Raw genomic sequence first — 17,853 nt, forward strand, 5'->3', positions numbered from 1 at the left:
GTTTTTCACATTAGAATACAAACTATGAAGACTTGCTTTGAGTATTTTAGCTTACTTTAATTCTTTCTTCTCCTTTTTTTATGAGATAAGTACATACAAAATGTATATATATGTGATAAATACATAAACTTGATAGACTCAGACTGCATTTTCCCTGTAACTTTGATAGTTTAGAGAAAACAGTAGATGGTTCCTTTTCTTAAAGCATCCAAGTAAATGCTACTGTTGTTCATACTTATAATATTATATGGCCCCAATAACAACCATATGCACTAACTTTTTTGTAGATTCTGAAAAGAACCAGAGGAGAAGTGCCATTGAGGAAACAATCATAGGAAAAGGTGGATTGATGTTCGATGACATTGCAGGCTTAAAAGATGCTAAACAAGCACTAAGGGAGGCAATAATTATGCCATTACACTACCCCCATTTGTTTACAGGTAAGGTTGGGTTAACATGCACTGAGAGAGGCATTCATTATGTCATTACACTACCCCCATTTGTTTACAGGTAAGGTTGGGTTAACGAGCACTGAGAGAGGCATTCATTATGCCATTACACTACCCCCATTTGTTTACAGGTAAGGTTTGGTTAACAAGCACTGAGAGAGCAGGCGCGTTTCCAGAGGGGGGGGGTTCCGTGGGTTGGAACCCCCCCCCCCTTTTTTTTTTGGCCGATCAATGCATTTGAATGGGAGCATATAGCTGGAACCCCCCCTTTACTCTGGGTTGGGAACCCCTCCTTTTTAAAATGGCTGGATCCGCTCCTGGAGAGGCATTCATTATGCCATTACACTACCCCTATTTGTTTACAGGTAAGGTTGGGTTAACAAGCACTGAGAGAGGCATTCATTATGCCATTACACTACCCCCATGTTTATAGGTAAATTTTAGTAAACTAGCCCTGAAAGAGGTAAATATCACGCCATTAGACTAGCCTCATTTGGTAACATGTAAGATGAGGTAATTATCATGCCATTACATCATGATACCTATTTGTTTACAGATATTAAGGTAAGCGAGGCAGGTCGTATGGGAGGCAAGTATCATGCCGTTACATTATACCGATTTGTTTACAGATATTAAGGTAAGCGAAGCAGGTCGTACGGGAGGCAAGTATCATGTCGTTACATTATACCAATTTGTTTACAGATAAGGTTAGGTAGCCTGAGAGAGGCAAGTAGCATGCCATTACATCATACCTATTTGTTAACAGATAAGATAAGCGAAGCAGGTCGTACGGGAGGCAAGTAGCATGACATTACATTATACCCATTTGTTTACAGATAAGGTTAGGTAGCCTGAGAGAGGCAAGTAGCATGCCATTACATCATACCTATTTGTTAACAGATAAGATTAGCGAAGCAGGTCGTACGGGAGGCAAGTATCATGACATTACATTATACCCATTTGTTTACAGATAAGGTTAAGGTAGCCTGAGAGAGGCAAGTAGCATGCCATTATACTACCCTCATATCCCTTTAGAGGTAAAGTTAGGGAAACAGGCTCCAAGGAAGAGAATTGTCATGCCTTCATATTACCCCCATTTGTTTACAGGTCAAATCCGGTAAGCAGGCCATGAGAGAGGCAGTTATCATGCCATTACACTACCCCCAGTTATTTACAGTTTTAAAAAAACTGAGGGAGGCAATTCACATATCTGAGGTGATTTTTCTTGTGTACAGGTAAGGTTAAGCAAGCAATGCGTGAGTCAATTATTGTGTCATTACATTTCCCTCATTTGTTTACACGTAAGGTAAGTTAATTATTGTTTTATATGCTTGTGAAGAGTATGTATTTGGTACTATATGGATCCACTTATATTAATTTCCTGACCATCATTCCAGATGGCCTCTATTATTACAAAACCTACCTTTTGTATTTATTGATAACTTGTTCTCCTCCTGAATATGCATGAAATATTTGCCCCTGGACATTGAGCAACCAACAATCAATCAATCAATCACTTATATTAGATGCTTTTGCATTGCTTGATTTCTTATTTTATTTATGAATTATGTTTCAGGTGGAATAAAACCTTGGAAACGGATATTACTTTATGGACCCCCAGGTACAGGGAAGTCTAGACTTGCCCAGGCCATCTCATCAGAAATTAATTCAACATTCTATTGTGTGTCTAGTTCTGATCTTGTGTCAAGCTGGGTTGGAGAGAGTGAAAAGTAAGCTGTATTACATTTGCTTTAATAATACAGCCTAATATTGTAAAAACAAATGCTGAATGAGACGTATACTAATACTGCAGCTTTAAGTATATGTATAAAGCTTCATGTTGACCTGGATGCTTCATACTTGATGCTTTATGATTCTAAATGTCAGTTTTTCATGTCCATTGATCTTGAACAAATTTTCACTCTAATTGGTCTTGCCTTTTTTAGCTCACCTGGCCCGAAGGGCCAAGTGAGCTTTTCTCATCACTTGGCGTTCGTCGTCCGTTGTCGTCCTCGTTGTCCGTCATCTTAACTTTTACAAAAATCTTCTCCTCTGAAACTGCTGGGCCAAATTAAACCAAACTTGGCCACAATCATCATTGGGGTATCTAGTTTAAAAATTGTGTGGGGTGATCCCGCCAACCAACCAAGATGGCTGCCATGGCTAAAAATAGAACATAGGGGGTAAAATGCAGTTTTTGGCTTATAACTCAAAAACCAAAGCATTTAGAGCAAATCTGACATGGGGGTACAATTGTTTATCAGGTCACGATCTATCTGCCCTGAAATTTTCAAATGAATCGGACAACCCATTGTTTGGTTGCTGCCCCTGAATTGGTAATTTTAAGGAAATTTTGCTGTTTTTGGTTATTATCTTGAATATTATTATAGATAGAGATAAACTGTAAAGAGCAATAATGTTCAGCAAAGTAAGATTTACAAATAAGTCAACATGACCGAAATGGTCAGTTGACCCCTTTAGGAGTTATTGCCCTTTATAGTCAATTTTTTAACCATTTTTGTAAATCTTAGTAATCTATTACAAAAATCTTCTCCTCTGAAACTACTTGGCCAAATTAATCCAAACTTGGCCACAATCACCTTTGGGGTATCTATTTATTTAAAAAAATGTGTGGCGTGACCTGGCCAATCAACCAAGATGGCCACCATGGCTAAAAATAGAACATAGTGGTGAAATGTAGATTTTGGCTTATATCTCTGAAACCAAAGCATTTAGAGCAAATCTGACACGGGGGAAAAATGGTTCATCAAGTGAAAATCTATCTGCCCTTGAAACTTTCAAATGAATCGGACAACTGGTTGTTGGGTTGCTGCCCCAAACTAAGTTATTTGAAGGAAATTTTGTAGATTTTGGTTATTATCTGAATATTATTATAGAAAGAAATAAACTGTAAACAGCAATAATGTTAAGCAAAGTAAGATCTACAAATAAGTCAACATGACCAAAATTATCAGTTGACCCCTTAAGGAGTTATTGCCTTTTATAGTCAATTTTGACCAATTTTTCGTAAATTTTTGTAATCTTTTACAAAAATCTTATCCTCTGAAACTACTGGGCCAAATTAAACAAAACTTGGCCACAATATGCATTATTGGGGTATCTAGTTTAAAAAATGTGTGGCGTGACCCGGCCAACCAACCATGATGGCCGCCATGGCTAAAAATAGAACATAGAGGTGAAATGTAGATTTTGGCTTATATCTCTGAAACCAAAGCATTTAGAGCAAATCTGACATGGGGGTTAAATTGCTTATCAGGTCAGGATCTATCTGCCCTGTAATTTTCAGACAAATCAGACAACCCATTGTTTGGTTGCTGCCCCTGAATTGGTAATTTTAAGGAAATTTGCAGATTTTGGTTATTATCTTGAATATTATTATAGAAAGAAATAAACTGTAAACAGCAATAATGTTAAGCAAAGTAAGATCTACAAATAAGTCAACATGACCAAAATTATCAGTTGACCCCTTAAGGAGTTATTGCCTTTTATAGTCAATTTTGACCAATTTTTCGTAAATTTTTGTAATCTTTTACAAAAATCTTATCCTCTGAAACTACTGGGCCAAATTAAACAAAACTTGGCCACAATATGCATTATTGGGGTATCTAGTTTAAAAAATGTGTGGCGTGACCCGGCCAACCAACCATGATGGCCGCCATGGCTAAAAATAGAACATAGAGGTGAAATGTAGATTTTGGCTTATATCTCTGAAACCAAAGCATTTAGAGCAAATCTGACATGGGGGTTAAATTGCTTATCAGGTCAGGATCTATCTGCCCTGTAATTTTCAGACAAATCAGACAACCCATTGTTTGGTTGCTGCCCCTGAATTGGTAATTTTAAGGAAATTTGCAGATTTTGGTTATTATCTTGAATATTATTATAGATAGAGATAAACTGTTAACAACAATAATGTTTAGCAAAATAAGATCTACAAATAAGTCAACTGGACAAAAATTGTGGGAGTTATTGCCCTTTATAGTCAATTGTTAACAATTTTCATAAATTTTTGTTAATTTTTGTTAATTTTTAGGAAATATTTTCCACTGTAAATACTGGACCAAGTTCATTATAGATAGAGATAATAGTAGCAACAAGAATGTTCAGTAAAGTCAGATCTACAAACACATCACCATCACCAAAACACCATTTTGTCATGAATTTATCTGTGTCCATTGTTAATATGCATATAGAGCCTCTAGTTTTTTAGTTTATCCTGACTTTTTTTTACCTAAATTGTCATCCTGATTTTTTTTTTTAGCAAGTGTCTCATCCTGCCTTTTTTTTTACTCAAAATTCCTGTCCTGCTTATTTTTTTCAAATTTCATCTTAGCGCCCCCCCCCCCCCCCCCCCCCCCCTAAAAAATCAAATGGTAGCTCTTTTATTATATGTGATAGGACAATTATACTAATTAAAAATCTCCAGTTGTGGCTTGACAACTCTGTCACATGTTTGTACTTGATGAGATTCTTGCAATGTCTATATTTTAGTCAGACAGAGTTCACCTGACCTTAACCTCCTGTCATGAATCAGGAATAAGGAATCAATATTAAGGGAGTTCGTTAGTCATGTTTTGTGATTTTTGTCAGATTTTTAGAATCCTCTGGTTTTATCCATTTGAATGCCTTAAAAAAATTTGCCCAGTGACCCCCATTTTTCTTTTTATAAATCTTTTATATGTTTAATGATAAGCCATCTGTAAAAGTCTTATAACATTTTTATTATTTTTTAATAGTTTTTGAGAACTTTAAAAACTTGTCAATGATAAAGCTATGAAAAGTCAAGAGAGAATATTTTCCCGCCAAAATTTCAATGGCTAATATCTCAAAAATAAGCACATTGATCTATATATATTTTTTTGCTCTTTTTATTCCTTTATTAATCACCTATCAATATAAACTAGTGTTTTAAAAAGGTTTTTTTTATACTGAGAAGCAAACTCCCTTAAGGTGATACATAACTACAGGGAGATAACTCTAAAAATCAGATGAACATTCTAATCACCATTTATAATGCAATGGTAAAGTCATAAGAAACTTCAAATTAAAAAAAATTTTATGCATAACTAAATGACTATTTTCATTATAAAAGTTATGTACATATACTTTTTTGTGAAGAAAATTCTTTAATTTGTCCAAATTTAGAAGAAATTAATATTTTTTGAATTGCTTGCAGTGAACAATTCACTGACATGTTTTCTGTTTGCAGTTACCTCAGCGTGTCCTTTCTCATAAAAATCTGATGATCTCAATAAAGCAAGTGCCAAGGGGAAAACCAAATTCGCAGAGAGCGTCAACAAATGTTAACATAGCTCTGTCATCAAAATAATCTATATCTTATTGTACATGATATACACATGCTTACCTGAATATCCATGCTTCTTTGTTGATTGTTTACAAAGGTGACAAACGGTAAACTTTGGCTTCAAAACACAACCATTAATTAGCTACCATATTTCACAACAACACTGACCAAGTGAAATATTTATATTAATGTTTATACGAAATTGATGTGTAAAAAATAATAAGATCATGCACAGAAGACAAAGTTTATGAATTATACTGTGAAAGTACTATAATTTGTGGATATCAATTTTCGTGGTTTGAGCCAAAGTTACATGTTGGTGGGTTTTAATTTCGTGGATTTTAGTTTTCTATAATTTTTTTTAAAAAAAGTAGGGAACTGAAGCCATTGGGAATGAAGATTACGAATTGTCTCGATTGAAGGAAATTTCAAAGTAAACATTTGATTTGTTGCACCTGTGTATTTGTAGTGATGATACTAATTAACCCGAAATGAGTGATTAACGAATTAAATACCATCAAGGGAGTTAATTGGGCTACAAATATGTCACATAAAACACAGTTACTAAAACAAATGCTATAAATGACATTGAATTGTAAAATTAATTCTTAGCAAAAGCAAGTCCAGTATGAAATTGTTATTTCCCATACAAGTATTATTAAGGATATAAAATGACCAATTTATCATAGCATTTCATCACCAGAATTCTGACTTTCATCGAAATAATTTTTATGAGAACTAAACAATAAAAGTGTACAGTTTAGGTTTTCATAGATTAAAAGAGATTAATCCTGCTTGCATTTGTGGTTCATATTGCATTTCCCTCTGAGTCTACTACTAGCAATGACTAGTATATATTAGTCTCAGATTTGCCGTTATTCAATTTTACCTCTAGATCAAATCGGTTGTTGTTCAAGAATTGGATTTATTTATAAACTTTATTTTTCAACAGTCACTCGTTTCATTACAAAATTAGTGTCTGTCAAATGCTATATATCCCATAATTTTTTTTCTGATAAACATGAAAAAGTGTGTGGTTCAAGTTTTTTGAAATTTTTGAAATTTTATATTTTGTCAAAGGGTTTATAAAATAAATATTTTGTCAAAATTTGATAAAAATTAAAGAAACCAAATTAATTTGAGCCAAGGTGTTTGGTACCACCTTAAGTTTTTGTGGTTTTATATGTTTCTGAATACTATACGCAGCAGGTCAACTGTATATGAGTTATGATTTATAATGATTGTAAGGGAACATGTCTGTCTGATAGGTTTCTTCTGACCTTGACCTCATTTTCATAGTTCATTGGTCAATGTTCAGTTTTAGTGTTTAGGTGTATTGAAAAATTAAAACATGTAGATGTCTATTAATAGCAGAGTTCATCTGACTTTGACCTAATTTCATATGAATCATTGATAAATAAATATAACTGACTAAATATCTATTTACATAGGAAAGCAATCCTGTCACAATATCTTCATATGATACTTGTAGTAAACATGTAAAACAATTCAGCAAGTGCATTTTGTTAAAATATCAATTAAAAAAGGATCATCCACAAAATTGTATTTTGTTGTTTTAGTTTGTAATTAGAATGCTTACAAATCTACATAGCATCATTATAGCACATTTAACAGTAACAAATGACTGATAATGTATTTTGAATCATGAAAAACAACAAGAAAAACTACTTTGAAAACCCAAAAGATTTTATTTTTTTACAGGTTGATTAAGGAATTATTTCATCATGCTACGAATCAAGAAGGTAGATCGGTAAGTAAGACAAAGTAGGATGCTGGGTAAGTTAGTAAAGCTAGATGGTAAGTGACTAGAACACACCAGCGACATCACAGGTCCATAACTGAAAGTACCTTCTACGGCTTATTTTTAGGCTGAATTTTTAGTATTCATATTGTCATCTGATAAAGTCATTCTGATTTTAAGGTGCAAATTAGAACTTGTTATTTTAGTATGTGTATAGAAGATGGTAGATCACTAGGTAAGGCTAGATCACAATAGTGTGGCAAAATTAGATGGAAGATTAGTAAGTTAGTAGTGCTCAGAGTATGGAAAAGTTAAATATTAGAATTAAAAGTAAAGTGGCAATCTTAAAGAGAAGATTAGTTAACCCTTTCTTCCATTGAATTTTTTATTTTGCATACTCGATTTTCATAGGATTTTTCAATAAAATGCAGAAAATATGCTTTAAAGTATTTATGCAATGCGAAAAACAAATATTTCATCAAATAAATTTAAGTCAGATATAATTCCTATGATATTCCTTTTTATATTGGATACAAATTTTATTAAGTCTACTGCAAACACTTTGTAGTCAAAGCATTTCAACTGAGGTACTACACAGGCGTCAAAAGGCGTCACTATGGAGTAAAGAGGGTGGCGTCAAAAGGCATCACTATTCAAGGAAGGGTTAGTTGAAAATAGTCTTTTGAAGTTATTACATATATTACGAGAGGTAATATGGACCCATCTAGTGATAAAGATAAAGATTAAATATTAAGTTCTACTAGCTTATGTTTCAAAGTAGTTTCTAAACTGTATTTAATGTCAAAGGATTTATACAGGGCTATCATATATTTGTGCTAGGGAATGTAATTAGTTTGAGATTTATACAGGGCTATCATATATTTGTGCTAGGGAATGTAATTAGTTTGAGATTTATACATGCCTATCATATATTTGTGCTAGGGAATGTAATTAGTTTGAGATTTGAATTATATATTTTTTGGAAACCAGCAATTGGTCCCTTGTCATAATATGCAATTCTGACATGTTGTTTATTGGTTTTTTAGGTTATTTTTATTGATGAAATAGACAGCATTTGTCGACAGAGAAATTCAAGAGAGGAAGAACACACACGACGTGTTAAGACAGAACTGCTGAAACAGATGGAAGGGGCAGACAACTCAGATTCTGCAGATAAGATATTCTTGTTATGTGCAACAAACTGTCCATGGGAGCTTGACACTGCTTTCCTTAGGAGATTCCAGAAAAGGATATATATTCCACTTCCAGGGAAGTAAGAAATTTTATTTCATCCATTGGAAGGTGCCTTTTAAACATCACTGAGCCATCTTATGTAGAATCCTTTGTAATTAGTCGCATTACTTCTGTACATTGAAAGCTGTTGGTAATATCATAAAATTATTTATGGCAAAGAAATTGTAACAAAACTTTCATAAATTGTCTGACAAAAACAATACTAATATTTAGACAACCATGGGCGACATTAAGATGTACATTTTGTAACTGTGCAGAAAATTTTGTATGCATAGAACAAGCAACTTAGTTGCATGGAGACTTGCGCCACATAAACATTTTCTATAAACAAATTAAACTATCTCAGACTAAAAGTGAGAAGCTATCTGAAGCATAATTACACTGCAACTGTAAAAATTTATGTAAATATGAATTTCACATTTCCCAGAGGTGCTCGACTAGAAAAATGATACAGCAATTTTGTATTAAAAATATAATTTTCAAAATTACATTATTCCACAATATTGAGGATTTGTTCAGGAAGAACCTTGTTGTTAGACATGAAATTTTGAATTTTGTAGAGAGGCCAGAAAAGTCCTGATGAAAATCCACACAAGAGACAATAAGATAGACCTGACTGATACTGAATGGGATCAACTTTGTGAAAGGACTGAAGGGTATTCTGGTAGTGATATAGCCAATATGATGTTAGAGTCTTTGTTTGGTCCAATCAGGGATCTCCAGGCCTCTACTCACTGGAAACAGAGACAGGGTGGGTACTGTATATCACAGATATGATGTTAGAGTTTTTGTTTGATCCAATCAGGGATCTCTAGGCCTCTACTCACTGGAAACAGAGACAATGTGGGTTCTGTATATCACAGACATGATGTTAGAGTCTTTGTTTGGTCCAATCAGGGATCTCCAGGCCTCTACTCACTGGAAAGAGAGACAAGGTGGGTTCTGTATATCACAGATATGATGTTAGAGTCTTTGTTTGATCCAATCAGGGATCTCTAGGCCTCTACTCACTGGAAACAGAGACAATGTGGGTTCTGTATATCACAGACATGATGTTAGAGTCTTTGTTTGGTCCAATCAGGGATCTCCAGGCCTCTACTCACTGGAAAGAGAGACAAGGTGGGTTCTGTATATAACAGAAATGATGTTAGAGTCTTTGTTTGGTCCAATCAGGGATCATTCATATATTCATTTATATAAAATGATGACTTGATTGATTGTTGGTTGATTAACGTCCAGTGCCAAATATTGCATGCATATTCAGGACGAGAACAAGTTCACAATAAATACAATAGGTAGGTTGTTGTAATAGAGGCCATCTAGGATGATGGTCGGGGAAATTTGGACTGCCACTGGAAAATGAGGGTATATTGGATAGGGACAAAAATTTTGCCTTGCAACAGGCCACCTACGGACCCCTCAAAGAGATGTTGCAAGGGTTTTTAACGTGCAAAGAGCGTGGCACTCTCTTTACATGAGGCATCAGGTTTAATGTCCCCCTTCTGACTGGACATGACTGGGAACTTGATACATCCCACACAGCCAAACGGACGCCCCACTTCAGCAAGTGTTTTACTGCCGGTCGGGAGAAGACCAAGTGACCATATTTCTATACCCCAGTCACCCTTGATGACTTAAAATATGACTTAATAAGGACGATAATATTTCACAGGTAAATATACTATCCAGTGTAAGACATAATAGTGTCCTATGAAAAAGTGTTCACATGGAGACTTTTTCATTGAAATTTGGTATTTAATAATCTCCATTGCCATGTAATGGTGTCCCTAAAAAGACAGATTTTTACTTCTAACAATATGAAAAAGTGTCCACTCACAGGACAAATTTTCATAGTAGTTGCTATTAAATTGTGTCCTCCAAGGGAAGTAATACAAAGGTCATTACAAAGTTTTATTATACTTGAATTTTAATTAAAATATGAAGGATTGATGAGAAATTGATCAATATTCAAATATAAACAAATAAATAATGGATGGAAAAAGAGAGACGAAAGATACCAAAGGGACAGTCAAACTCATAAATCTAAAGTGAATATAGAGAAATTTAAGTTCTATGAAATTCCCAGCAAATGGTAATGACAATGAAAGAATAACAATAAGAAAGAAGTGTAAAATCAAATACAAAAAACTTTATAATATTTATTATGTCAGATAAGAAGGCAATAGAAAATAAATAATGTCCAATGCCATGAAATATTGTCTCCTAAGTGGACAGCATTTGTAAAATAACAGTTATGAAATATGGTCCATCTGTAGTACAAATTTTTGTAGTGAATGTTATTTAATTGTGTCCTCAAAGGAAAATAAAATGGAACAGCATCTAACATGTATATGATTATATTAAAAAATAAATTTATATGCAGATAAGGATGGTATGAGTGTCAATGAGACAATTATCATATCAAAGTAACAATTAATTCAAGTTCGTAATTAAAGTTAAAATGCGTCCTGTAATAACAAGGCAATGAATATCATTGAATACTTTAATCATATTAAAAAATGCCCTGGCAGACACAATGTCCTGTGAAAAAAATGTCCACCTGGACAATATTATGGTAGTGAATAATGTCCATGTTCATGGACACTTTTTCATACCTGAGGACATGTCTTCATAGGAAATTGTGTCCAGGACACATTTAAATAAGTAAATATTGTCAAAATGTGTCCGGTGGACATTTTTTCATGGAGGACATTATTAAATCCTACAGCTGTTCAAATTGCGTAATTTTGTTCCAATATATTGTTATGATTCATCTGATTTCCATATTATCAACAACTACATCTTTGTCACCAGACAAAACTATTAATATAGTTAAAAATATCATCATACTCAAATTCTTCCATAATACTGTGTACAGTGGAAACACAACTATATTTCTACCTTTACTTTTTAATTTATATTTGTTTTGAGATCTGAAAACAACTCACTTTTACCTGTATATCACTTACCTTATTTTATATGTATTAAATTAATCATGATATTATTTCACAATTATGATCTTTGAAATTACTTCTGTTTTCTTTTATTTGTTTCTTGTTAATTGTCTTTTTGAAAGAATGATATTTTCTTCAATACTTCAGGAAATTATTTTCAATGGTATTATGTGAAATTATTTACCATTATAATATATTTTTTTTTAAAACAATTTAGCTAATTCAAATACACTATTATTATTTCATAGAATTTGTAAAAAAATTTCTTTTAATAATTATTCAATATTTGACTACCAAGATAGAATTTCACGCTAAAGGAAAAAATATCCCAGGTAAATATTTCCTCCGGATAAAAAAATAACAACAACTACTGTGACATTTTTTCCACCAGATCAAATTTCACCCGGATATAATTTTGCTTTACATAAACAGATGAAACAAAGCGAAAATATGTTATGATGACCAATCAGAAACTCCTTTTGATTAAAAGAGATATCATTGACAATGTATAGGAATTAATAGAAAATTATAACAAATAATAAAATATATTGAGCCACACAAACACGGATACTGCCTGTCTAGTTGAAGGATCAAGACTAAGTAAGAGATTTTTATACGCCCGTCAAAATTTTGACGGGAGGTATTATGGTATACAAATGTCCGGTGTCCGTCCGTCTGTCTGTCTGTCCGTCCGTCCGTCTGTCCGTCTGTCCGTCTGTCCGGCGTAAACATGTCGCACCGTAACTTGAGAACGACTTATCCAAATTTCATGAAACTTAATATAGTTGTTTCTTATGGTGGTCAAATGATCTGTATACTTTTTGGTGAAAATAAGATTTAAACTTTTTGAGTTACAGCACTTTATAACTAAAACAGGGGGGTGTTTTTTTCACATGTCGCACTGTATCTCAAAAATGATTCTTGATTATGACTTAAAACTTTAATCACTTCTTAGTTATATTAATCTCAATATATGTATACTTTTTGGTGATGATTCAAAATTTTATTTTTGAGTTATTGAGTATTTTGTAAAAAAGGGGGAGGTTTTTTTTACATGTCGCGCCATATCTCAAAAACTATTTATGATTATTGCTTAAAACTTTACACATGTCTTTGTTATATTACTCTCAATATCTGTATACTTTTTGGTGATGATTCAAAATTTCATTTTTGAGTTATTAGTATTTTGTAAAAAAGGGGGAGGTTTTTTTTTTACATGTGCCGTATCTCAAAAACGATTTATGATTATTGCTTAAAACTTTACACACTTCTTTGTTCTATTAATTTAAAGATCTGCATACTTTTTGGTGATTATTCAAAATTTTATTTTTGAGTTATTGAGTATTTTGTAAAACAGGGGAGGGTTTTTTACATGTCGCGCCGTATCTCAAAAATAAGTTATGATTATTGCTTAAAACTTTACACACTTCTTTGATATATTAATCTGAAGATCTGTATACTTTTTGGTTTTTATTCAAAATTTTATTTTGGTAATATTTAGTTTTTGTGAAAAAAAACATGTCCCGCCGTGTCTCTAAAACAATATATGGTTATTGCTTAAAACTTTCTCTTAAACTATTTATGATTATTGCATAAGACTTCCACATAAGACGTCGGGCGTATCATGCGCTCATGGCGCAGCTGTTTATTTTTATTTTTGAATAATTTTCTTGCAACAGTATATTTTTTTCCAAACCATTGTTATAATGAGAAAATTAAGAGGTAAAACTATGCTTCAAACAAGTAGGTCGTTAAAACAATTGTGACCCAATCTAAAACTGTTATTTTTATCAAAGTTGTAAAAATATCCTGTAAGTGACATGTGATGCCATTTAACCACACAATTTCATTTAAGAATTGAATGCTTCTTTTCATAACTTCATTGGGGTGTAAAAGCGTTGACCGAAGTACATTTTGTATGAAGCGCAGAAGCGCTTCATTCTATAAATGTGCGCACAGTCAATGCTTTTACAACCCTATGAAGTTACAAAAAGAAGCATTCAAGACTTATAATTACATTTTTTAGCTATGATCATGAAAACACAAATTTATAATTGTTTTATTTAATTCACCTGTGCACTTTATTGTGGGACCACATGTTATCATGAATGAAAAGTTTTATTGAGTGATGCAATTGCTTTAGGAATAACACCTGATGTGCAGTTAGCCAATCAGAATAATGTATTATGATGAAACATACATTTAATGAAATTATTAAACAATACAATCAACACCTTTATTAATTAGTCTATTGTTGCCAATAGCTATAAAATTTAATCAGCTGAAAATACATCTTATCGCTATTTGTCAGCAATTACTGGACATCTCAAAGGTTCCTTGAAACTTTTTTTGAAGTAACAATAGAAAAATCTGTCAATGCAATGGTTAAGTGATTGTTGTATGATGTAAAAGTTCAACTGGGGCAAATAATTGGGTCAAGCGGAACAGATCTCCATAAAGGGAAAAGGTGTATTGATTTTCGGTCAAAATCGTAACTGGTTCAACCACTATTTGTCTTTGTCTTTCCTTAATTACATATATTAATCACCACAATTTAAATTTTTTACAAAAATAGCAAATCCCAGCTGAAACCATGCACACAATTATTTTGCGTTGATAGCTAAAGCCTTACCTTCAAAAGGGAAGCTATGCATTTAATTTTAATTTGATAGATTGTATATTTCATTATCTTGAATTATGCATAGCAGATATATTGTAATTAATTAAGATCTTTTTGTGTTTACCTTAATAATGCTTAATATGTGTAGAATAAAACTGAGAATGGAAATGGGGAATGTGTCAAAGTGACAACAACCTGACCATAGAGCAGACAACAACCGAAGGCCACCAATGGGTCTTCAATATAGCGAGAAACTCTCGCACCCGGAGGCATCCTTCAGCTGGTCCCTAAACAAATATGCATACTAGTTCAGTGATAATAGACGTCAGACCATGGAAGTATTATATTGACAATATAATACTTCCATGGTCAGACTAAACCCTGAAATTATACACAAGAAACAAAGATTAAAAATCATACCAGACTAACAAAGGCCAGAGGCTCCTGATTTGGGGCAGGCCCAAATTGTGGCGGGTATAAACTTTTTTTTTGAAATCTCAACCCTCCCCTGTACCTCTAGCCAATGTAGAAGAATCTTTTATGTTTCAGCAAATAATTTAGGTTTTAAATTTTTCTAAGATCTTTGACAAGATTGACTTCTTATTGAAAATAAAAATTATAATTCTTCCTGATTGTTTTTTTTCCATCAGCATATTTATTTATATATAGTTATTGTCCATTTGACTTCGATATATTTGCAGAAAAAAATTCTTAAAAATTCATTTTTATAAATTAAATATTTTTTTCCTTGATGTATGTTAATATATAATATATACGAACTCTGACTATTAATTTCATAATTTTGGGTCAATAATTAAAAGAGTTTCCCATTAGGTCTCTATGTTAATTTTATTTTTTTGCAGTGTTGATTACCTGATGGAGTAAGTATAAGTAATGTAACGGCCTTCAAACCAAAACAAAAACAACATACATTAATAAATTATTTATTTTTAAATGGACAATACCTTAACAACTGGTACTCATAACTATCTATGCACAAGTTATTATAGATATTATATTTTATTGTAATGCAGATGGGAAGTTTATGCCTTGTAATCCAGATGAAGATTTATCCATAGAGGCTACAATGAGTTCATTTCCACCAGAAAAGGTGAGGCCATATTTGTAAGGAGCTTTACCTGACGCCCATGGACACATTCCCCATTTATTTTAGATATCATGATCCCATTGGATTTCCACTACCAATACTACTGATGCCATATAGGATCATTATTTTTTTTATATACATTAGACTGTTGGTTTTCCCATTTGAATGGTTTTACACTAGAAATTTTGGGGCCCTTTATAGCTTGTTGTTCAGTGTACGCCAAGGCTCTGTGTTGAAAGCTGTACATTGAGCTATAATGGTTTAATTTTATACAATGTTATTTGGATGGAGAGTTGTCTCATTGGCACTCACACCACATCTTCCTATATCTATATAGAATAAAATGATATGTATTATAGAATTAGTATTATTGTTTGTTACAAGCAAGACACAAGTACTTGATTACTTGGTGACATCCATAGTATTTCCATTAATGCAGGCTTAAAGATATAATTATCTTCTTAAAAAAAACTAGCTAACCATTGGATACATTTATCCATATTCTTTTGAAAAAGTACTTTGCAGTTTCCTAAAAGATAATAAGTTTATGTAACTTCTGACAGATCCTGACTTGTTTGACATATTTTTAGCTCACCTGGCCCTACGGAAAGAAACCAAACATGGCATGAATATTCCTTATGAGGTGCTGACCAAGTGTTGTTACTTTGTAGCTGATCCATCATCCAAGATGGCCGCCAGCAGGGGACTTAGTTTAACATAGGACCCTATGAGAAGTGCATACAAATGACTTCTTTTAGTGAACCATTGAATGGAATGAAACAAAACATAGCATGAATGTTCCTATTGAGTTGCTGACCAAGTGTTGTTACTTTGTAATCCATCAAACATCCAAGATGGCCGCCAGTGGGGGGGACTTAGTTTAACATGGGACCCTATTGGAAATACATTCAATTTTTTTCTTTTAGAGAACCACTGAATGGAATGAAATCAAACATAGCATTAATGTTTCTTACAAGATGCTGACCAAGTGTTGTTACTTTGTAGCCGAACCATCATCCAAGATGGCTGCCAGCAGGGGGTTTAGTTTAACATAGGACTCTAGGGGAAATGCATACAAAAGTCTTCTTTTAGAGAACCGGCACTGAATGGAATGAAACCGTACATAGCATGACTGTTCCTTATGAGGTGCTGACCAAGTTTTGTAACTTTGTAGCCAAATTTTATCTTTTTTTTATATCATTTAAAAAACCCAAGTAGAGTCAGGTGAGGGATACAGGCTCTTGAGAGCCTTTAGTTTTAGATTACTGTCATTTGTTGAAGGCCCTAAATTGACCTACAGGTCCTTATGATTTTTTGCATTGTTGTCTTACCTATATTTACACTACAACTTTATGCACTGCTTTGGTGTAGGGGACATAAAGGCTAACTCTTGCCCATCTGTCCCAATATTAGCTTCTGTTCTCTAAATTAAGTTTGTCTCAATCAAATGTTTTGAAACTCATACACAATGCTTAATACCTCAAAACTCAGATAAAGTTCAAATGTGAAACTTTTACTGTTCTGGAGTTAATAGTTATGCCCCTTTATAATGTTATATGTAAGTAGGTCATATCATTGATTTTTTACGCCCTATTTAAGGGCATTACGTTTTCTGGTCTGTGCCTCCGTTTGTCTGTTTGTTCATCCGTCAGTCCCGCTTCAGGTTAAAGATTTTGGTTGAGGTAGTTTTTGATGAAGTTGAAGTCCAATCAACTTGAAACTTAGTAAACATGTTCCCTATGATATGATCTTTCCAGTTTCAATGCCAACTTAGAGATTTTACCACATTTTCATGGTCCACTGAACATAGAAAATGATAGTGCCAATGGGGCATCCATGTGCTGGGGACACATTCTTGTTTTAACATAAATTGCTTATAAAAATTGCTATTTTATTATATTGTAGGTAATTCCTAGAAATGTAGCATTACAAGACTTTGAGAAGTCTGTACAGAGCCATGGTCGAACTGTTACTGAAGTGGAACTTAAAAGGTTTGACGACTTTACAACATCATTTGGAGAAAGTGGTTGATCTGATCATCTCAACAAAGATATTTATGACTTATCTTGTTACAACTTAAGAAAACAGAATTTATTAATGGACATGTGTCTTTTCTGTGCAATTAAGCAAAAGAATAGTTCTGTGCCGATTATTTTATAGTGACAAACACATATTTATTATATATATTATATATTAAATTTGTTTGATTCAAATGTTTTATTTTTATTTGTCTTAGACTAAGGCAAGATTTTAAAAGGAACATATTTTGTTGTATAATAAGCTAGGTTTTTTAATTACTTGCCAGTAGTTTCAGAAATGGGAGGCATGTATATTATAATTAGACAACAATATTCTAATAAAGCTATATATTTAGAAGGAG

The 17,853-nt window shown here is 33.0% G+C and overlaps 1 protein-coding gene across 3 annotated transcripts in view; it reads left to right on the forward strand.

The window, feature by feature from the left end:
• The window catches only part of LOC139517957 (vacuolar protein sorting-associated protein 4-like), a 32,136-nt gene extending 14,283 nt beyond the window's left edge, over nt 1–17,853 (forward strand). For all 3 annotated transcript variants that reach the window (XM_071309517.1, XM_071309518.1, XM_071309519.1), the window contains 7 exons: nt 288–440; nt 2,026–2,179; nt 7,498–7,546; nt 8,584–8,810; nt 9,352–9,542; nt 15,400–15,476; nt 17,379–17,853. In XM_071309517.1, coding sequence (XP_071165618.1) covers nt 288–440; nt 2,026–2,179; nt 7,498–7,546; nt 8,584–8,810; nt 9,352–9,542; nt 15,400–15,476; nt 17,379–17,504 — 977 coding nt within the window. In that variant the 3' untranslated portion in view covers nt 17,505–17,853. The remainder of the gene's footprint in view (nt 1–287; nt 441–2,025; nt 2,180–7,497; nt 7,547–8,583; nt 8,811–9,351; nt 9,543–15,399; nt 15,477–17,378) is intronic.

This window comes from Mytilus edulis, chromosome 3 (genome assembly GCF_963676685.1).
Source record: "Mytilus edulis chromosome 3, xbMytEdul2.2, whole genome shotgun sequence".
Taxonomy (NCBI): Eukaryota; Metazoa; Mollusca; class Bivalvia; order Mytilida; family Mytilidae; genus Mytilus; species Mytilus edulis.